The sequence below is a fragment of the Paramisgurnus dabryanus genome, chromosome 11, assembly GCF_030506205.2.
Source record: "Paramisgurnus dabryanus chromosome 11, PD_genome_1.1, whole genome shotgun sequence".
NCBI classification, from domain to species: domain Eukaryota; kingdom Metazoa; phylum Chordata; class Actinopteri; order Cypriniformes; family Cobitidae; genus Paramisgurnus; species Paramisgurnus dabryanus.
The window spans coordinates 22181752-22204504 of NC_133347.1; the positions used below are offsets into that span (position 1 = coordinate 22181752).

General features: G+C 37.1%; 2 protein-coding genes across 5 annotated transcripts in view; both read left to right on the top strand.

Moving 5' to 3' along the window:
* The window catches only part of myl7 (myosin, light chain 7, regulatory), a 6722-nt gene extending 4542 nt beyond the window's left edge, over positions 1-2180 (top strand). For 2 of the 3 annotated variants that reach the window (XM_065260107.2, XM_065260108.2), the window contains exons 2-8: positions 76-243; positions 455-556; positions 696-771; positions 875-979; positions 1077-1155; positions 1252-1300; positions 1620-2180. In XM_065260107.2, the coding sequence (XP_065116179.1) occupies positions 241-243; positions 455-556; positions 696-771; positions 875-979; positions 1077-1155; positions 1252-1300; positions 1620-1724 (519 nt within the window). In that variant the 5' untranslated portion in view covers positions 76-240 and the 3' untranslated portion in view covers positions 1725-2180. Of the gene's footprint in view, positions 1-6; positions 244-454; positions 557-695; positions 772-874; positions 980-1076; positions 1156-1251; positions 1301-1619 lie in introns of those variants that run through there. The other variant, XM_073816243.1, reaches the window with a different exon arrangement.
* A 1049-nt stretch (positions 2181-3229) lies between these two features.
* Positions 3230-22727, top strand: tbc1d10aa (TBC1 domain family, member 10Aa). 2 transcript variants are annotated; one of them, XM_065247413.2, is made up of 9 exons: positions 3230-4023; positions 8772-8871; positions 13713-13820; positions 14343-14449; positions 14536-14650; positions 14823-14888; positions 15492-15681; positions 19440-19594; positions 19839-22727. In XM_065247413.2, the coding sequence occupies exons 1-9, from the start codon at positions 3842-3844 to the stop codon at positions 21513-21515; spliced, it is 2700 nt and encodes an 899-aa protein (XP_065103485.1). In that variant the 5' UTR covers positions 3230-3841; the 3' UTR covers positions 21516-22727. The 2 variants fall into 2 exon arrangements, with proteins under 2 accessions (XP_065103485.1, XP_065103486.1); XM_065247414.2 differs by lacking the exon at positions 3230-4023 and adding an exon at positions 11915-11951.
* Positions 22728-22753: the final 26 nt, after the last annotated feature.

The following is a 22753-nucleotide window of genomic DNA, read 5'->3' on the forward strand; positions in this document are numbered from 1 at the left end:
TCCTATTTTCTCCTCACCCCCATCCTTTATCTATTTTCCACCATGCTGGAATCTGAACACTTGGGAACTTATCAGGGCTACTGGTTTTGAGAGGCTCCGGGTGCCCATGTAGGGAACTAACAGAGACACTGCAGACTTTAATAGAGGGCACAATGATAAGAGTCCTCATACATAAAGACTCCATCAGAGACACCAGTGGCCCAGGAGCTCACATATACAGACAGAGAGCAGACAGCGAATATGGTGAGTGGACACATCTACTGTTATTTCTGTGCACTTGTCAGGTTTGCTTAAAATGTATATTATTCATTACATTTTTCTCTGCGTTAACATATGCTGTTTTTTTTCAATTCTATTACAATTTATTCAGTCATTTTAATAAGCTCCATTACATTTGTGATTGAACATTTTCAACTGCCTGTGCACTTTTTAAATCTTTTCTGTCCTTTTACAGGCTAGTAAGAAAGCTGCTGCTAAAAGGGGCAAAACTGCTCAAAGGGGCTCTTCTAATGTCTTCTCCATGTTTGAGCAGTCACAAATACAGGAGTTCAAAGAGGTGGATCAATATATTACATAAAACAGCTGCGTACTAGACATATAATTTACTTTTAGATTGCCTTAATTATAATCTGGTGCAAACTATTTGAAAGATCCATTACAGTCCAGTAAAATATATATGGTATGCTTCTTGACAGGCATTTGGCTGCATTGATCAAAACAGGGATGGAGTTATTAACAAAACTGACCTGAAAGAAACCTACGCACAACTAGGTATACAAACCATTCCTATTAATACTGAAAGACTTGTTGATGTTATTGTTAATAATCTTTCCTTCTCAAGAAATGTAATAAATAGGTTAATATGTTTGTGCAGGGAAGCTGAATGTAAGTGATGAGGAGCTGGAGTCAATGTTAGCAGAGGGGAAGGGACCCATCAACTTCACTGTCTTTCTCACTCTCTTTGGAGAAAAACTCAATGGTATAATGGATAAAATTTAAAGAACCTTTTTAATTAAGATTGTAAAGTAAAATCTGAGATTTAATGGCCATTTTTTTATATTACCATCTCTAAACAGGCACAGACCCAGAGGAATCCATTCTTGCTGCTTTTAAACTATTTGACCCAAACGGTACAGGCGTTGTGAATAAAGATGAGTAAGTGCTCAACAGAGGAAACTTCTTTTAGTTTGAGTAAAGTAGAATAATTTATCAGCACAAATGTAAATCATTTGTATTTTTTCTCTTTTTCAGGTTTAAGAGGCTGCTAATGAATCAGGCTGATAAATTTTCAGCAGAAGAGGTAAATATGTGCATTTATTATTTGTCCTCTAAATACTTGGCTATGGACCATTTCAAAAGATGTAACTGGTCCAGAAGCACTTCCTGTTTCAGTTTTTAACAATAGATAAACGTTGGGATAAAATACAACCAACAAAACATATAGAACTGAGTCAAAAAGTTAAACAAACATTTTAAAGATAATGATATATGTGTGAAATAAAAAACAGTCACAAGATGAAACAGGAAGTGTTTCTGGACCAGTGTTGTTTACATCTTTTGAAATCTATAAATGATGTTAGTGCTGTGAATGTTTTATTATACCTTATTTTATTTTTCAGGTTGACCAGGCTTTTTCAGTGGCTCCAATAGATGTGGCTGGGAATATTGACTATAAATCACTGTGTTATATTATTACACATGGTGATGAGAAAGAAGAGTCTTGAATATCTTGATATTTTATTTCATTCGAACTTTGCCATTTCTTCACCTTTGATGATGTCTGCAATTTTGCTCTTGTCAACCCCAAAACAATGCATTTATTCAGCAATTTCTATTAGTAAAACCATGCTAAAACATCTATATGGTGCATATAGTTGATATCACAATTTATATAATTGAAGTAATTTACCTTGCATTTTAAAGCAATGTTTTCGCAAATAACTTGTACTGTTATGTACTGTTAATGCTTTTGACCAAAAAGTCTTTGAATGTAATTTGCTTCATTGTACAGTAAATTATGTCTGTAATTGCTGCCATCCACAGGCTGTTTGTTGAACTGCATTTACCATTTATGAAGTAGAAATGAAACCCATAAGCTAACGGTGATTTATCATAGTATGTATATTTTTAGACATTAGCTAATTCCTGAGTGGTGCATTTCCTCAAACGAACCTAAAATAAACGGCAATACTTTATTCCTAAGTTTTATTTCCTTTGAAATTCTTTTGAATGTGACACATAAAATGTGCAATGTTCTAATATAAAGAAAAAAGTTTTAACAAACTTACTCTTGTAATAAACGCTAGTTATTTGTCACAATTGAAAAAAGGAAGCAAGATGTTGTTTTAAAATATAAATACATTAAATATTAATTGTTAGATACTGACCATTAAAAACAGCCTGCACAAGACTTTGTTAATGCTAAACACACAGGGAAAAATATTTTATTTTAGTATTTTATATGATTACATATGTGACTGTAAACTCCAAATCTTTTATTACCCTGCTGGAGCATAAGCTGGTAGCTGGTTTAAGGTGGTTTAATCTGGTCCTCCCAGCCTGGCAAACCTGCAAGCTGGTGGGTCAGCTGGTCAAGGTGACCAAAACACAGCTTGCTACACCAGCAATACCAGCTAAAACTAAGCTGGGAGACCAGCTTATGCTGGTCTTAGCAGTTTTTTTTCAGTAGAGTAGACATCAGACTGCCCCTTAACTTTCATACTCAATCAATGCAAAGGTCAACTACTATGTTAACTTTAATGGGTAACAATGGGTAACACTTTACAGTAAGGTTCATTACTTAACATTAGTTAACTACATTATTTAACATGAACTAATAATGAATTGCACTTATATAGCATTAATCAATCTTTATTAGTGTTAATTTCAACAATTACTAATACTTTATTAAAATCTTGTTAACGTTAGTGAACTAACATGAACAAACAATTAAAAGCTTTATTTCTATCTTTTGACATGACCAAAGATGAATAAATACTGTAACAAAAGTTTTGCTGATGGTTTGTTAATGTTACTTAATACATTAACTAATGTTAACTAATTAACCTTATTGTAAAGTATTACAAAAAAATGTACTTTCCTCCTCTAATCATTTTTATTTCACCTTTCTTAAGTATGTGGTTTAATAAAACAACGCAACACTGGTGATACACGCGGTTTACATTAATTTAAAATTACTTGTGGATTCCGGAAGTGACAGAGCCGCGCATGTGCAGAGATGTCAAACTCAACAGCGACAGACTGGAAACTTAGCGATAATACCATAATCCACCCACGGTGAAAATACGCCCTTATTAACGTATTATTTATTTTTATCTATTTTTCAACTATGGGAACTAAACCTAAACTAGGAAATATATCTGTTGGTGCATTGTTGAGTGGGAGTATTCTCTGTTTTCAGACGGTGTTTGGTGACTGAAAACAGTTAGCTGGACTCTTGACATTCCGTGGACTGGAAAAATGTGATTCAGGAAATTCAGGCGTCGTTTCGCTCGTCCGGTTGTTTACAGGTTTTTCGGTCGATACTTTTACACAAATAAAGTACACTTTGGGTCGTCGTTGTCTTGGGATCAAACAAAATTGCGAGTGGACAGTGACACGTAGCGCGCTAGGCTAAATTAGCATTTAACGGGTGATTTGTTGTTCAGAAACTTCAACATAAGACTCTGTAGATCACTACATACACAACACAAAAACGTTCATGCGTGAGTGAATCCAAATGAGCCACAATTGTCGGTCAATGTAGTTTAGATTTGCCTGACTTCAGATCAGTTAACTTACGGTTCTTATGGGATGTAAATAATATGCTGTAAGTGAAACGATGATGGCTCGGGAGAATGGACGTTTGTCATCAGATGACACTATGAGTGTGAGGACTCTGGGAAGTCAGTTTGATGAGGAGAGCTCTTTTGGATCGGACTCTGAGATCGATGGATTTACCAGCTCAAGAAATACTGACAGATATGGATTTATCGGAGGAGCCCAGAAGTACTCACCCGAATCGTAAGTTTACATTTTGTTCAGTTTTGTTGCTCGTTTAGGGTAAGAAAGTGTCACGTGACGCTTTTGTCAATTCAGATTTAGTTTTATAGCTCTTTATAAAGGCCCAGTACAGATTGTTTCAAAGCAGATTTTCACTAAATTTTATTCATTAAGTTACCGAAAGTGCATTTAAGGGAATAATTCATACCTTTGCATATCTGTAATGATAATGTTGGACACAAAGCTTGCATACAATGATCTATGTTGTTTTTTAACTGCATATATGTTTATGTCTGTAAGTCATTGCTTAGTGTAGTTTCATATAATCATTACAGGACTAAACCAGGTCAAAACCCTTTAAAAAAAGATCAATTGGGGTTTGATGATCAATCATAAGTAACCAAACCAAACTAAATCAAAGCAATGCTTAAATCCAGGTGTCTTGGCCTGATCAAAGTCAACTAGGCTACTTTGTTTTGTAAAGTTTAGTGAATGAGTTTTGCTTAACTTGTTAAACCTGTTTAAATGGATGTGTGAAAACTTGACAGCCTTCTTTTCTTTTAAGTTTGGACAAAAAGTTCTACCTTTAGTTTGTGGTTCGAATGGAGTACAATGTTGTCAAATCCTTACAGTAATATTAAACCTTCTGTTGCTTTGTAGCCATTTGCACGTGGTTAAACAAAGTCTTAAATGTAATTTTGATGTTTACCGACAATATGTCTGCCCAGGCTGGTGTCTCAATGGAAGACATTGTACTTAAAAGTGACATTCCTACGGGAGTCATTTATATTATTTACAGATCTCTCCGATTGTCAGCACTTCATTCATGATAACTTACCCATGTATGCATTAATCTAAGACGGACAGAAAGAGAATATAATAGATGAATAAGTCAAGTGATAGTTGTCTTTCTGTACTGAGCGTACAGCAGGCTTTCCGTTTCCTGAGCTTTATGGGAGTGCTGGTGCCCTGAGGTTACGCTGTCCCTGCCAACTACTGGAGAGTGAGAGGCCTTCGTCGGGCACCAAACTCGGCTCTAATGTATTTTAGATCGATTCCTCTGTTTTTGGTACAAGCCGGTGTTGGCAAATAAAAAGGAAGTAAAACTTTCGACTTGTAGTCGGATACCAAACATATTTTAAGAAACTTTGCTTTCAGATCAAATTTTTGGTGGTTAGGATCTGTGTTTAAGTAAAGGGAAGCTGGTGGATGCCGGGGAGGAAGGTTCATATTTAACTCTTTAGGCTGCAGGATAAAACTTCCTTTCCCGACTTTCATCCCCAAGAAGAAACTGAGGAACAGAGATAACTGTCCTGCTTCATCACCGTTGTAGCCTCGGGCAATGTAGCTAACCACAGGCTGTTCTTATTTAAATCTGCTCTGTTATTAGTCAATAGTGTAAAGTTGCTTTGGTTAAAGAATCTGCTAAGTAAATACTTAGTCACTGTCCACCAACAGTTTAAATCTGTATTTGAAGCGATTATTCATACATTTATTTTCACAACTTTCCAAGGTCTTATGGCTCTTTAGGCATGACTCACTATTGAACTCAGATTGAAACTAACATTTTCAGTTGGGGGCCACTGTGCTCCTAGTAAAACAGTTAGTCTTGAGCCCTGCATTTAGATAAAGAAATAAGTATGCGTCCATGTAAACACTTTAATCGCATTTATACCACACTAACTGAAGTGCACGTGGGTTTTTGTCGCTCACCTTAAGTGCAAATTCCTTTTTTAACTTGACATTATGAAGTTTTTCCTGAACTCTGTCAACACGACTCGCTGTCAACAGCCTGCCCTTTTCCAGAAATGGCTTAAATAACACCACATCAGCATATAAAACCGTTACAGGCAGTAGCCGAGTGGCCATCGGGAGAGTCGGGACATTTCCCGGTGGGCCGGTAGTGTTTTGAGGCTGTGAGGTCCGGTCTGATAATAGTTATACATTGCAAGTTATATAGCAACCCCGTCTGGCGGCCTGATGTGCGGCCGCTTCCAGCTGACCAATTGTGCAGCCTCTTTGCTCAACACAGTAGCCTATAGATAAGTGCTCAACCCGTTCGGCAGGTCCAACCATAGGATTTAAAAATATAGGGGATCAGTGAACGGCCCTCTCCCCAAATGGCATAGCCTGTTGGTCTTTGATGTAAAAAAAAGCCACTGAATGCTTGTTTATTGCAGTACATATGCGGTCAGATCCATCAAGTGGATAGACTATAGACCAGTTGTAAGTGTGGATTAAGGATGTTTAACATTTTTAGCCTGGTGGTCAGGACATGAATGGATCAAATCAGCACATTTGCAAATGTTTATCTCCATATGGCTATATCATAAATAAAAATTAGAAGGGTAACTTTGCAGTATCACATTATATATTTCCTACTATGTGATTTCCATATTATAGACGAGAGTATTCAACTGCGTGGCAATAAATATCCTCACAAGCAACATTATTATTTCTCAAAAACTTGACAATTTTTTTTTCAAAGGAACTGTATTCTTACAGTTATTAAAAGATACACACATTATTCTGCATATATGATGACAATGAACGTCTCATATGGCAATTAATATCCTATAACTTAACATAACAGCATAATGAAATGAATAAACAGAAGCAGGATTGGCATGTAAATTGTATTATTATTATTATTACCAGAAAAAACGCAATATTACTGAAATAAACTCTGAGGTAAATACGCCAACTACGTTACAATAAATAAGCAATAACAGTGGAAAAAACATTATTATCTCTCAAAACTATATGAAAAAATGTTATTTAAAGGAAAAATTCTTACAGTTATTCAAAGATGCACACATTATTCCATACTACTCCCATTTATGAGCACATCCATCTCTGGCCTCGCTCTGTTATGTAATAGCTGATTGACAGGTGCGCATATCCGGTTTTCAAACAGGTATCATTTTGTATGTTACTCATTTTGGAAAATTAGCCATGATTTAAAGATTTAATTATTATTATGAACATGTTTTTTGGCAGATTGATTACGATTTGTATAACCCTAGTTTTACTACAAATACGAGACCTTTTTTTACCACGGAGGGCCGGTGGTATACTAAATTTCCTGGTAGATTTTTTTTGGTCCCACTCCACCCCTGGATACAGGCACTGTCATAATATTTCTGTCTTCATCACGGCACAGAATAACGAAATGCGTCCATAAAAACGTGTTTGTCATTTAATGGAAGAAAATTAAAACAGTAGACCGTATATGTGAGTTCACCATTTGTGCTCTGCATTGGGGATATGTGTCAATAATCAATAAAAAATAAAACTGCATGTACACAGGATAGGGCTGGGACAACGCGTCGACGTAATCGACAACGTCGACGCAAAAAATACGTTGACGCAAAATATGCGCGTCGATTCGTCAGACCCAAAAGGCGGCGCAGTAATAGCAACGCGAGTGACTTCAGTCCACGCCGGTTTCACACAGCAAGGGTGAGCAGTGCCTGCGGCCGCGCGGCGCGTGGTTTTTTCAGCGCCCATGTTAACAAGCATGCACCCCGCCGCATGAGCAGCGCGAGCTCGCGGCTCGAAACGGATATAAACGGAGGTCGGAGCCAGCTGCAAATACTTGGGCGGCTCTGTAGCAACAGTGCTGCAATCGTTTCTGCGTGGTTCTGCTGCGCTGCTCACGCTCAATTAAAGTGAAAGTGCTTTGTTTATGGTTTAAATGCTCGTGGATTTACGCGAAAAAGTGTCATTTTACCATAAAATCATGAATGTGATGCCAAGTGTGTTTTAAACAGTCATTTGAGCAATTTAACAGAAAGCAATGAAATATGTCACTGTTGCCAGAAGACTGCGCTTTCATTCACTCTCTGTCCAGCAGTAAATGAGTCCTAATCTATCTTAACAAACTTAAGAGAAAGAGATTTAATAATATATATGTGCTTCTTAAGTCTATAATTGTGTTTATATCTGTCATTAAATGGACTAGAACAGCACGAAAACAATGTGGATTAAACAAATCTAGTTATAAAAATTACACAGACCATCAAAAGGCACATTGAAGAGGTTTTGCTCATAAATGCATGTAAAATAAAGTAATTTGAACTTGAGATTTTTATACGGTTACTTAACTGCACAGTATGCACTGCAAATGCTTTATTGAATGCTACCTCTGTCTAAGAATGCATTATTTTGCACTTGTATAGTCTTTTTTTATTTTGACATTTTAAGAGCAATAAAGATATATTGAAATGTTTACATTCAGATATGTAAATCAACATGTATAACTTGCTATTAGTTAATTAATGGGGAGATAATCGAGAATCGAATCGAAGTCGAATCGGACTGACAAAATGAATCGTTAGATTAATCGATGCATCGAAAAAATAATCGCTAGATTAATCGTTAAACAAATAATCGTTTATCCCAGCCCTAACACAGGAGTAAAGAGGTTATCTCCAGTCATGTAAAAATGAAGTCCGTTCTCTGATTTTTTCGAAATTATCACATTGTTGGTGTACATGTAAACAACGTAATCATTAATGCATTTTGGAGACCCTTTTATCTAAAGCGACATTAAATGGTGTACATTTTACCAGTATGTGTGATCCCTGAAATTGAACCCACAACATTTTGCACTGCTATTGCAAAGCTCTACCATAGAGCTACAGGAATACATTTGGCTTTAATAGAAACATTTCTGAACAAGAATACATTTGCATAAACAACTTGCAGTGCAGGTTCACCAAAGAAATTACTTTGAAGTTCTTATTGTGTTTTTTCCTCACGCACAGGGCTCAAGATGTTCCTCTGGAGGTGTTAAGACACAGAGAATTAAAATGGTTGGACATGCTGAACCACTGGGACAAATGGATCAGTAAAAGGTTCAAAAAGGTACAAACTGCCATCTTCATTCAGCATATTCTTTAGTTAGTTATAAACATTGGAAGAGCTCAGATGCAAAAGCCGTTAAACACCACCTTCATCAAAAATGAGATGGTGATATTGACCGAATGCTATAGAGCTCCTGCAGTTGATGTCAAGCCTAAACGCCGCTCTTTTGGCAGACAATCATAGAGTGCTTGAGCGCTGTTGCATTGGTAACGATAGTGGTTGAAGAATAACTTTTAACCAGACTGTTTACCAGTGGTCACCAACCCTGTTCCTGGAAAATCTACCCTCCTGCATACATTAGGTCCAACCCTGCTTCAGCACACCTGCCTCTAATTTTTAGGTAACTGAAAAAAGCTTGATTAGCAGGTTCAGGTGTGTTAGATTGGGTTTGGAGGTGAACTCAAGAAAAGTAGATCTCCAGAAAAAGGGTTGGTGACCACTGGTTTATACCACACACCTTACTATTTCAACATGTTGTATGAGGGTTTTATGTTTAATAGTAATCCTAAAATGACATGAAAGAATTTAAAATGTGGAAAATAAATGGGCTGATACCTTTTAAAGGGCATTGTTAGCAAATTAATTTAATCCCAGTGTTTAACTCTTTCCCCGCCAGCATTTTTAAAATGGTTGCTAGCCAGTTTTAGCATTTTTTATGATTTTCACAAAAGTTTAATGCCTTTTGAGAAAATGTATTAACATACAATATATCACATGATATAACAGACCCTCTGCTTTAAAAAAAAAAAGTTTCATCCTACCTCTTTTTGTCACCCTCTCAAATATGGGTAGGTTTCTTCAAAAAGACAACATTTTGAGCAAAAAGCTGAGATAATTGCATTTTTGTGAAGGACTTTTGATAGAGATCAGAATCAGAGCGATGATCAAAACATACACTGACTTTGAACAGTTTGGCCTAAGGGGATGCTTCGGGTTTTATAAGTTGGGTAAGAGCACCACCTGGTGGATAATAGCGGAAATATGGATTGCTGTAAAAATTCGTCATTGGCAGGAAAGCATTAACTTGTCAATGGCGGGGAAAGAGTTAATACCGCTTTGTTGGCCAAATCCATTAAATGCCACAGTGGTTTTTCATCAAAGTCCTTTAAGCATGATGAAAAAGAACACCAGCACGCGTACGTCAAGGTGCAAGAGTTTTTTAGTTTTTTTACCCAATTAAAGAAGGCTTACCGAATATATTAGGATATATAGGGCCCTATAAAATCCGTTTTATTTTTTCCCAAATTCCGTATTATTTTTTCCCAAATTCCGTTTTCTCAGTTTTAATTTTTGCAAATTCCGTTTTATCCGTTTTAATTTTTGGCCCTTTTTTTTACCCTTTACTGTTATTTTAGTCATACAAAGAGTGTGCCTTTAATGTTAATGATTAAAATGTAAATGATTTGGGGAAAAACTGGATAACACGATTACTTAATGACTGTAAAACATGCATTTACACACACATACACATACACATGCACACACACGCGCCCACACACACACACAGACACACACACACACACACACACACACACACAGACACAGACACACACACACACACAACTCAATTCAATTCAATGCATTGTTTAGTGTTGTTGCAGAAGGCTACAACAAGGTGTCAAAGCAGTGGTGCCTTCAGAAGTGCCTTAAACACATCGGTCCAGCGGAACGCGATCCATATTTTATACATGATCGCTTGAAATGCATATAACTTTACAAACATACACAGGATAGTGATCTGACTTATGACAGCATGAGCACGCAGCTCTTTGCACGTGCGAGCGAAAGAGAGACAGAAGTGCAGTGAGACAGACGTGGATGAGAGATTGCATGTATCTTTGCGCTCACCGTGAACAGAATGTTGACAAAACTTACAAAATAACAGTTTTCCGGTCACATAAAAGTCATGTGAGAACTGCTCAGAACTAAGTGCTTAGCGTCGAATTTCTTAATTTTTTCGATGACGAAAGCAGATCGTGGAGAGCCGCTTTCGCATGGTTTCAGTGTTTTGGAGCGGGTCTGAAATGACGGGAGGGGGTGTGTCGCCCAGATTTACTTCCCTTGGTCTGCATTTCCCCCAGGCATACGTTCGTCTCCCACACAAATTTCAAAATTTGTAAAATTCCGCGTTAATACTAGATTCCGTGTTGATTTGCCAATTCCGCGATTCCGTCCGCGATTCCGTGATCGCGGAAATTATAGGGCCCTAGATATAGGACTTTTACTTTGATGTTGATTGAATTTTTTTGCCTTTTATCATAAATCAGAAAGTACAGTTAAGAGATCTTTGCAGGTACGTAAAGGATTTGGAAGTGAAAAAAAGTTACATTTGTTAAATACCAACGAAATGACTAAAGAGACATTTGTGAAAAAACATATTTTAGTTACTGACTAAAAGGGAAATTCCTGAACCTAAACATAAGAGCCTGATAAAAAAATGTGAATTTACAAGAAAACATGCACTCTTAGAAAGGATGTTTAATTTTTACACATCATTGTGCGGTAAGCTTTTAACACATTATGTGTAATTTTAACACATTATTTGTCTTTTGTGTTGATTTTGTGTTAAAATATAACACATGTTGTGTTAAAAGTAACACAAAATGTGTTGTTTCAATAATAACACAGAGATTTAGTGTGTTGTCCCAGAATCAACAATAATGTGTTGTTTTTAACACATTAGTTCTAAGAGTGTGTCAGACACAGTTTTTGCATCTGAACTCTTTATTACACTTCACGAGTTACATAAACATTATATAAGGTGTCTGCCAATTCTTACAAGTACATTTACAGCAAACTTTGAGTCTCTTGGCTTTAATTGATCACTTTCATCCTGTTTTTCCTTCTCATTTTTCTCTCATTGACTTGCTCAGACAGTCTCACCGCCATTTTAATTAATTAAAAACCTCAACGAAATGAGACAGTCATTCCCAGCTTGGTCCTGTCCGGACAAGCCAGATATCACATCAGTTATCCTTATATGGTCTTGTGTGTATTTATTAGTCTGAGTGTTGCAAGTGTTCACCTCTGTTTTTCTCTCAAGCTTTATAAAGCTTCCAATGGGAGTGAGTCATCTACAGGTAAAAACAACAGAGGAGTTTTGGCAAAGGTCCTCTTTAACACTCTTTGTTGGCCTTCATGTTTGCATGCCTGTATTATTGTATGTGCTTGTCTTGTGTTGCACAGAGATTTTAAGCAACAAGACTAAATCTTAAGGTCTCATTCACAACGTTTTAAAAACATTTACTAAATGGTTTTCAGACATTCGGTTATATTAATGCATTCTCAGGCTGAACATGTACTACAGTGTTTTCTGCACTGCTTTACTGCTATGACCATGAACCTGTACTGAATCCGCAGCGCTAAGCAGAATAAAGGCTTACGCCCCGATCAGACCGCCAGCAAAAAACACTGAAATATGACGACAGTTAAGATTTTAATGATAAAACATAAAATTTAATAACACAAAAAAGATCATAACAAACATAATTGTGTTTTCTACTTTGCACAAAGAATAATTTTAACATCAGAATGATTTTTTTTTATAGATTTATCTGCTAAAAATCTAATTACTGTAATGCGTCCCACTATATCTTAGTGCATTATATGTAGTTATTTAAACAGAGTAAAACAAAAAAATCTATAAAACAGTAATTGGATGTTCTACTATAATATTCTCAAATGACAAAAAAAATGATTTAAAGAATGTTTATAATAAAAATGAAGAAATAGTGGAAGAAAGAAGCGTCCATGACTTTTGTTCTTATTCTCTGTAACATTTTTAAAAGACTGTTTACACATAAACACAGATATTTACATACATTACAAGTTTTTGATTTGAAGAAACACATCTGCCAGTACCTTTGAAATGGCTACCAAGTTAAAAGATTACTTTATATTTTTCTACTGAAAAGATTCATATTCTCTTGTCACGCTGTGTGCACGACCAAGTTAAAGTTACACTTTATGCAAAAGATGATCGATGTTCGGAAGCGACTACCAGTGAGAGCGAAGCATTGGAGTTGACGTCATCCGTCTCTTATCAGTTACTGGAGTGGATGGTACTCCTAAAGATTTCATTAAAACAGACAGGGCGACACACAGCAAGAAAGTGGCTGGTGGTCTGAACGGGGGGGGTTACATGAGTGAGCTTGCACGAGTTATGGAATAATATAAAAACAATAATTAGACAGTACATTTTTATTTTCAGTAGTCACACTTAACAACATATACAGCACGAATAATGACGTATATGAACCAGTTGCTTCCTCACAAACAGTGGTTCTCCACTGGTGGGTTGTTGTGGATTACTGACATTAGGTAAAAACTAAGTAATGAAACAATTATCCTTACAAATTGCAAAGTTATTACAAGTTTGCATAAAATCTAACTCTACTGTATTTTTGCATATAATCATGTGTCACAAGAGATGACAATTGTCGATTATTTTAAATGTTAAATGTCCAGTTTATCAAGTGGCCTATTGTTACTTTTTGTTTTGTTTGCCTTTTGTGACGTAAAATTTCGATCATAGAGCAAAACTAGTTGTGAACCCCGTTTCAAAAGTGCTAAAAATGTAATAAACCAGAATCAATAATTCAAAGTAATTGCTGTCAGCTAATGCAAGTGAGTTTTGGCTCTTTTATCATTGTATATATATATATGTCCAGCAGCTTTTCAGAACTGTTTTGAAGGTGGACTGACTTATTTGTGTCAAACTGCCCTATAATTTTGACATTTGGACTGCTGCCCAATCTCTTGTGTAAATGCATTCTGGTTCCCTCTTCTCTTTATAATATAACTCTGCCAGTATGTGACGGTCAGATACCTTTCACCTGCAGGTCAGACTGCGATGTCAGAAAGGAATCCCACCATCATTACGGGGCAGGGCATGGCTCTACCTATCAGGTGGAAAAGTGAAGCGGGAACAAAACGTTGGGAAGTTTAAGGTGGGTATGGTATTTACACTCTTGAATGGCACCTTTTTTTCCAAGTTATAGTGGCTGTATGTCTTAAGTCCATTAAGTCCCTCAGTCTGCATCGCTTATATGCTTGCGACAGTAAAAGAAAGATGGACCAAGTTAAGAAGTGATATTTAAGTCACTGTCTATTTACAACCATCACAGCTGATGCTTCTTCAAGAACGTACACAACAAGCTGCCTGTTTTCGGCCTTTGCCGTGATACTGTGACATGCCCATGGAGTCTGCTTACTGACGATCTACATGTGTACTTGCATGTCGATGCAAACAATGACACAGAAGTTTAAATGAAAATTGACTCAGAACTATAAATCAAGTTTTAATGCCCGGGTTTACTTCACTTTAACGTGAGCATTATTGGGTGAATGCCTTTATGGTTGAAAATATACAAGATTTGTGAGTAGGAATACCCCACATACTTTAAATGGATCACAGCATCCATCCAGAGTGTACTAAGTTTGTGATTTAACTGGTTTGTGTCATTGATCAGGAGCTGGATGACATGGAAGGAGACCCTAAATGGGTTGATGTGATCGAGAGAGACCTGCACAGACAATTCCCATTTCATGAGATGTTCGTGTCACGAGGAGGTCACGGGTCAGTCTATGCATTATTATTTGGTTACCGTGTTATCTGCTGTGCTTCTATTGTACTATTGACGTGTGTATGTGCGTGTTGATCAGGCAACAGGATCTCTTCCGGGTGTTAAAGGCTTACACCCTATACAGGCCAGAGGAGGGTTACTGCCAAGCTCAGGCTCCTATAGCAGCAGTGCTGCTGATGCACATGCCAGCAGAGGTAAACCCAAATACTGTTTTTTTTATAGATTTATTATTATTTCAGCAATTCAAATGAGGCCTTATATTCACAGACCATTTTGGTCCAACATGCATTATGTTTTGTGCAAGGCTGCAAACGCTCATTGGAATAATCTGCTATGATTAATTTTTTATGTCTATTTTGTGTTCAGGATGCATTTTGGGGTCTGGTTCAGATTTGTGAGAAGTATCTGCCTGGATATTACAGCACAGGCCTGGTAAGATTGCAGTCATGTTCATTTTATTAGAAAGAGACTTTAAGAGATTGTGAAATCCACCCAATGGTTTGTTTTTGAAATTGTACACTATTGCATGCTATTTTTAATACACTAACTACTAAATAAATGAAATGCAGTATGAACCGAGTGAAAATATAATGAACCATACAGTTTTTTTTGTGATAGATACCTTATCTAGTTTCTTAAAGCACATTCCATTGTTAATAGTTGACATTCTATTCAAAGTATTCATATCTGAAGTTCCTCGTTCACAGTTTGCAAACACTGACTCATGTTTCTGAGTCCAAGTGTACCATAGGTGTTTGTAACATCAAAACAAAGTTTCTTTGTGCTCAGTCAAAGGTGATGTAATCGGCAGAATGTATTAAGGCTCTGTTGGCTCTGTGTATCTTTTTCCAAAGGGCAAAAATGAATTTCGATGTAATCTATATCTCATGTATTCTTACCCCATGAATGTTGAGCCAAACAACTGCCTGATAACAAATTAAATAATCCCGCAAATATGACTCTATTACCTCAAGGCCAGATATAAAGCGTTTTTATAATGGTAATAATAACATTTTGTTCTTGTGTACAATTTAGGAGGCAATTCAGTTGGATGGGGAAATCCTGAATGCACTACTGAAGCGTGTGAGCCCTGTGGCGTATCGGCATCTTGACAAGCACAAGATAGAGCCCATCCTGTACATGACAGAGTGGTTCATGTGCGCTTTTTCCAGAACTCTACCCTGGGCCTCTGTGCTAAGAGTGTGGGACATGTTCCTGTGCGATGGTAAGATACACCAAAGTCCTTTTAAGAAAATCACATTCTTGTTAAAACAAGACAAACAAGATTTTGATTGACGATTTTTACTGGAAGGCGGGACTAGAGTGGCCATTTTTACCATTGCAATCTCCCCCATTCTTATCAGTACTAGTGACACATCTTGTTAAAATTAAATATCTTTGTATACACCAATAAATACATGAGACACTCCAAGAGACGACACACAAGGGTTGTCAAAATAAGAGTTTTACACTTTTTAATAAATCCTCAATGATAAAATATATGAATGGGAAATTGAAATCACAGAAGTTTGAAATGTTTAAAGAAAAGCTGACTTTTTTCATGTTTAAGTGCTATAATTGGGTCCCCAGTGCTTCTATCAACTTAGAAAATTTGAAAAAAATCAACCCAGTAACTTAGTTTTGGTAAACTATTCACTGCAAACGTGAAAAAATAGGTCATTGAAATTTGGCTCCCCTTGTGATGTCAGAAGGGGTTAATAATGCCACCCCTTAATCTGCACTATCCAACCACAGCATTTCCATTTAGTGCAGAGATCAACCTATTTGCATTTAAAAGACACCCAAAACGCCAAATTTTTGCTCACACATATAAGTGTCAGTTTTAAGTTAAATTATCTTTGATATCTTGAGCTAGAACTTCATATATGTACTCTAGGGGTACCAAAAATTTATTTGACGTCTTAAAAAAGTCTTGTGAAATGTCCCCATTAACTAATCTTGGACTGTCCCTAACAATTTTTTGGTCATTGATAATGAAGTAATTTGATATTTTTGGTAATAAAAATAGACCTAAGTGAGCAATAAACTTTAAAATTATGTAAAATAATGATGATGCAATAAAAATTGGTTTAAATAAAGTGTCAAAACCAAGTAAACACATGCTTGTTTTATTAAACAAAAACATTAAAATATGTGACCCGTGCGTCGGAGCTGCAGGCAAAAGAAAGTATATTGTTTTTGGTCAAAACATTTTTCATAAAAAGTACATTAAGCCCTCGTCTTGCGATACCAATGTTCTAAATAGTCATTAAACATCTAAACTGATCTTTATTCGTACGTTTTCTGAGACGTGTACCGTCTTCAATGCTTAACCAATTCAAAGTTGTGTGTCCATCAACATGCCCTTCTGGCATTTTGGTTTCAGTTTTAAAACATGCAGAAATGAGTACAAATAAAGTGCAGGACGTGCTTGATGTTTAAAGAGTTATTAAGAAAGATAAAGTTTGGTACCTGATTAATGTTAAAAGAGTTATTAAGAGCAATAAGACATGAAAATAATCTTGCTGATGACTGACAGGTCGGCGGGCACATAGATGCACGAGCGCGACCCCTATATATACAAGAATTCATGCAGATATAATCTGTTATGTTTTAAAGAAATTTTTGGAAATGTTGGGAAAATATATATTAGATTCTTGCATTACAGTAGATCTTAAAGCTGTCTGTCTCAATGTCGATCAAACAATAATAGATGTTTTCGATTTTATAAGTGCCAAATCTATTAGTTTCATCTGGGATTTTAGGGTATAGATGCAGTGCTTTTGTTTTTTAACCTTGACTTTACTTTAACTGGATTTTTCTCCAAAATTGACTGCTGACTTTATCAACTACAAACAGGGGCAGCTGTTATTTTTATCAAATTGGAACAAATCATACATCGTTTTGAAGTTTATTTTAATGGAGAATGTCTAAATATCAATAACTAATTTGTGAAAATTTGATTTTTTTTTACTGACTTTATTTTGCCAACATGAGCCACATCTACTGTATGTAATAAAAACAGCATTATGTATTACAACAAAAGCCTGCAGAGGGCGCCTGCGCACTCCTGGGGCCGTATTCACAAAGCATTTTATCTTACCACTAAGAGTACTCCTAAATCGCACTAAAAGATTTTAGCTAGGAGTTTTCTCTTAAAAGTTATTCACAACGCCTTTCAGACCTACTTTTAGTAAGGAAAAATGATAACTCCTAAACTAAGAGTGAGTCTTCGTTGCTACGGATGACGTCAATTCTCATGCACGAGCTGCCTCGCAATGACCACGGTGATTGGTTGTTAGATGACAGGGCTGTCATGCGTAACATAACACAGACACACCAAATCATAGAATTTCAACATCGAAATATGTCTGTGTCCTACACAAAATAATAATAGTAATGCCATCGAAATGCATATGTAAAAGAAAAGTCGTGAATGGAATTAAATTAAATCAAGGTAGCCTAATACCCAAATGAATAAAAAACGACATTACATTAACCATTACAAAATGATTAATTGACATCCTATTAGCCTAAATAGACTACTTAAAGCAAGGAAATGTTGCCCATATTGAAGAATCCTAATGTAATAAATAAATGACGGTGGATTATGAACTCGCCAAAACGGAAAAGAAAGCCCAACTGGATGCAGGATCAGTTACTGCTGCTGTCCCAGTTGGTGCTGGAAAAAAGAAACGTAATAAAAGGGAAATTTTGGCACTGAGATATCAAGCAAAACTATACGTGAGACATGCGAGACAATGATGCGCGGGTCAATGTACAAAACAACCGGCACCCGACCAACGTTTTCAACTAACCCGCCCGCAAGTCGGACCGCAAAAAATCCGCGGGTGACCTCAGGCATCATTTCGGATCAACCCGCGCATTTTCTGATGGGAGAGGATTTGTTGCAGATCAATGCAGCATTCCCGCTTGTGTCGCGGACCCCGGACGACTGCGAGAGGCGGTGGTATGCATTACAATCGCAGTAAAGGGTTGAGATTGCAGCCTTTAAACAGACTAGCATGGCAACAGGTATGCCTATAATATTAAATATTTAATTTCATTATTGTTTCATGTAATTCTAAAAAACGTCCTGCTTGCCATAAATGTAATGAATTATGAAACAAATGTTATAAACAATATTCTTACATTAAAGTGTGCTTTTAAGTATGTGCAATGCTTTTGAGTTGGTGAAACTGTCCATGTTATCAGCACCTAAGACATTTTAAGATCCTTTGTGAATAGGTCTTAGTGAGTTAGGAGTCCTCTTGACTTCTTTTAAGCTGTCCCAGACTTAAGTGCTACTTTTAGGGCTAAAATGCTTTGTGAATTACTCTTAGTGAAAAAAATTAGGAGTCCTAAATTTAGGAGGGACACGCCCAGTATTTTTAGGAGTTGCTCTTAAATTCGCCAGTTAGGAGCTACTTTTAGCCTTAAAATTCTTTGTGAATACGGCCCCTGATCATTATTTTTGCTTTTATTTTAGATTGAGAAAACACTTACTTTTGCCTAAACAATGTTTAAATCAATTAAATTTTTTATTATTTTCAAATACTTTATGATAGGTTTATGCTTAAAATAATAAAAAAAATCTTCCAATTCGATAAGGAAAAAAAACTTAATTCTAGTTTCAATGTATTTTAACTTAATTTAAGTTTATTTTTCATACTCCATTGGGAGATATTTGCACTTGTTTTAAGTATTGATTTTCATAATTTTTTTCTGTAAACAATACTTAATATCTTAAGCCAAGTAAATGTATCTTACTTTAAGAATGGTTAGATATTTATACTGAAAAACAAATATACATAGGAAAAATATTCGTTTTTTGCCGACCGAAACAGCATTTCACCTCCACAAGAAATCTCACGATTGACGCACAATATCTTGTCACACCCCTAATAAATACACCCCTGCATTTGTATTTTTGGCTTTGTTTTCGACAGTAATTCTCATCTGTCGTCTGTGTCCTTTTAATAGGAGTTAAAATAATTTTCCGTGTTGGGTTGGTGCTGCTGAAGTGCATGGTGGGAACTCGTGACAAACTGAAGGCTTGTGCTGGTCAATACGAGACTATGGAGCTTCTCAGAGCACTGGAGCCACGATACTTGCAGGAGGGCTTTCTCGTACAACAGGTAACACATACACATCTGCCTGTAGTGTTTACTAATACATTACATCTGTGTACATCTGACTGAGTGCATACATGTTTGTGACTTCATTCAACTGTAAAATTGCCTAAACTGGAAGTCTTCAAGTAATGTTGTATTTCAAGAGCGTCTGTCTTCACTACTTCCATGGGTAGCTTCCTAGGGTATGCATGATTACATAATGTACTGATTGGATAATGTATAAACTTGCTTAACTTTTCATGTGCAGGTGTTGGAGCTGCCCATATCTGCTCGGGACGTCGAGCGAGAGCACCGCATACAGCTCAAGCGCTGGCGAAAAACTCACGGCGAGCTCAGCTACAAGTCCGCACCCAGAATGCACGGCGCGCACGCCATCATGGCCGCTGAGCCACACACCCGGCAAGACCTTCGTCAGAACCCCACCATCATCGTTCAGAATCCCGTGATGCTGGACTCGGATCCTGAATTCAGTCGCAAAAAGAGAGGCACCATCCGAAAAGCCCCAATACCTCATGTAGACGTCCCTAACCCATATGCTTTACCTACAGACCTCAAACCAGCCCCTATGAATATTGAGCCGGAGAAACAAGACCATCTCATGCAAGCACCACCCATCAATCTACCAAATATGCAACCATCTCCATCACAACAGCGCTCTTTACTCACTACACAAGAGAAGACGCCCGAGAAACAAGACCATCTCAAACAAATACCACCATTCAACAATATACCAAATATGGAACCATCTCCATCACAACAACGTTTCTTACTAACTACACAAGAGAAGACGCCTGAAAAGCAAGATCATCTCAAGCAAACACCACCATCCAACAATCTACCAAATATGCAACCATCTCCATCACAACAACCTTTCTTACCTACTACACAAGAGAAGACGCCCGAGAAGCAAGACCATCTCATGCAAACACCACCCATCAATCTACCAAATATGCCACCATCTCCATCACAACAACGTTTCTTACTAACTACACAAGAGAAGACGCCTGAAAAGCAAGATCATCTCAAGCAAACACCACCATCCAACAATCTACCAAATATGCAACCATCTCCATCACAACAACCTTTCTTACCTACTACACAAGAGAAGACGCCCGAGAAGCAAGACCATCTCATGCAAACACCACCCATCAATCTACCAAATATGCAACCATCTCCATCACAACAGCGGTCTTTAATCACTACACAAGAGAAGACGCCCGAGAAACAAGACCATCTCCAGCAAATACCACCATTCAACAGTATACCAAATATTCCACCTTCTCCATCACAACAACGTTTCTTACTTACTACACAAGAGAAGACGCCCGAGAAACAAGACCATCTCCCGCAAATACCACCATCCAACAATCTACCAAATATCCAACCTTCTCCATCACAACAGCGCTTCTTACTCCCTACACAAGAGAAGACCCCCGAGAAGCAAGACCATCTCCAGCAATCACCATCAAACAATCTACACAAAAAACAGCCTTCTCCATCACTACAACGCTTTTTACTCACTACACCGGAGAGCATGTTAGCCGAGAAGATAGTACCTCCCCCCGCCCCAACTGTGCCTGCTCCTATCCCAACCCCTTATCCATCCCAGCCACCACAACATCAAACCCCTCCAAGAGTCTCTCGCACACCACCGCCACCACTTCCCAAACCCTCACCAGACCCCAAATCTACAAACCCAGCTGAGCTCCTTCAACGCTTCAATCATGCACTAGCTGCAGAGCTGCCTCCCCCCAAAGACCCCACACCAGCAACAAATACAAACAACTCTGCCCACCCAATAAACTCAACTTTGATTCTTCCAAACATCAAACCTGCGAATGGGAAATCCATTCCCGTTGCTCCCAGAGTTCTCGGTTTAAGTCTCTCCTGTGAGAGCGTGGGTTCAGAGGATACATACCTGTAGCTTTCACGTTATAGTCGACAGGGATAATGCAGCATTGGGAACCAGTAAAAGCTTTATGGCGTAAACAGGATGGAGGAAATTATTATAATTTTTAGGAATTATTGATTTTGGTGAGATTGAGAATTTGGGGTTGACGGATGCAGTTTTTACCCCACTACAAAAGTCTATGATTTGTGCATGGACCTCACCCAAATATCTGCATTGAAGACTTTGGGAATCTTAAAGGACATAAGCAAGTGATCGATTTTTCAGTTTTGTTGAATTCTGCTTGATGGGCCGTGCAGCTTAATCTCCACATAACATCCTGGATAAGATCGGAGATGTGCTGAATAAAATGTCTAAATCTCCAGTGTTCAATCATAATCAATCAGAATTTATAATTCATTATAGTATCTCAGTTACAGTATTATTTGTCGCTTAACAATATTAAGTCGTTATGTTGCAATAGTTCTGATAATAAAAATATATATGACTCGCAAATCTAACAGTCTTACATTTTTAACTACATTTTTACCACTATTATAGACGGTGACATTTATTTTTGTTGTGAACGCAGCCTCAATTTTAACACATGATAAAGAAGCGTTGCAGTATAGTTCAGTAAATGTAACTGATGATGACTGATGAGAAGCAAATGTGATAGGAAAATATTAAAAGAGACAAACATATGTCATATTTGATGGCATTTAAGGTTGATAAAGTGTAATGGACATGATGTTGAAAAGTGGTGCAGTATGACAACATGTTATTATTTTGTAGCCAATGTGGGAGAAATTAAGGACTGTAAAGGTATTTCATCTCAAGCCACCAGATGGTGTGCTTTCATTACAAATGATCCATTTCAGTTTTTGACCACCATCTGAAAAGTTGTGTTACATTTGGGACTTTGCATACATTTATTATTTGTACAAAACAGACATCATCTGAGAAGAGTGGTGTGTTACATAGATAACTAAAACAGTGCTTTGTTCGATCAAGAAGTTGTGATCGAATGTTATAGGGAGTCGTATTTTTTTAATAATAGCTTGGAACGTTCAAGTTTGTAAGATTTTCAGTTTATCTACTTTTCTTTGAAATTATGGGAGCAGTGTTTCAGTTAATTGTGCTTGAATTGACTTTGGCAAAAACTTCAGTTTGAATGTTTAATATATAACCAACAACTGACTGTTGCATTATGTAGATTTTGTACAAATAAAAAAGCACTTATAATCAGATTGTGTGGATAGTTGATCTTGTTT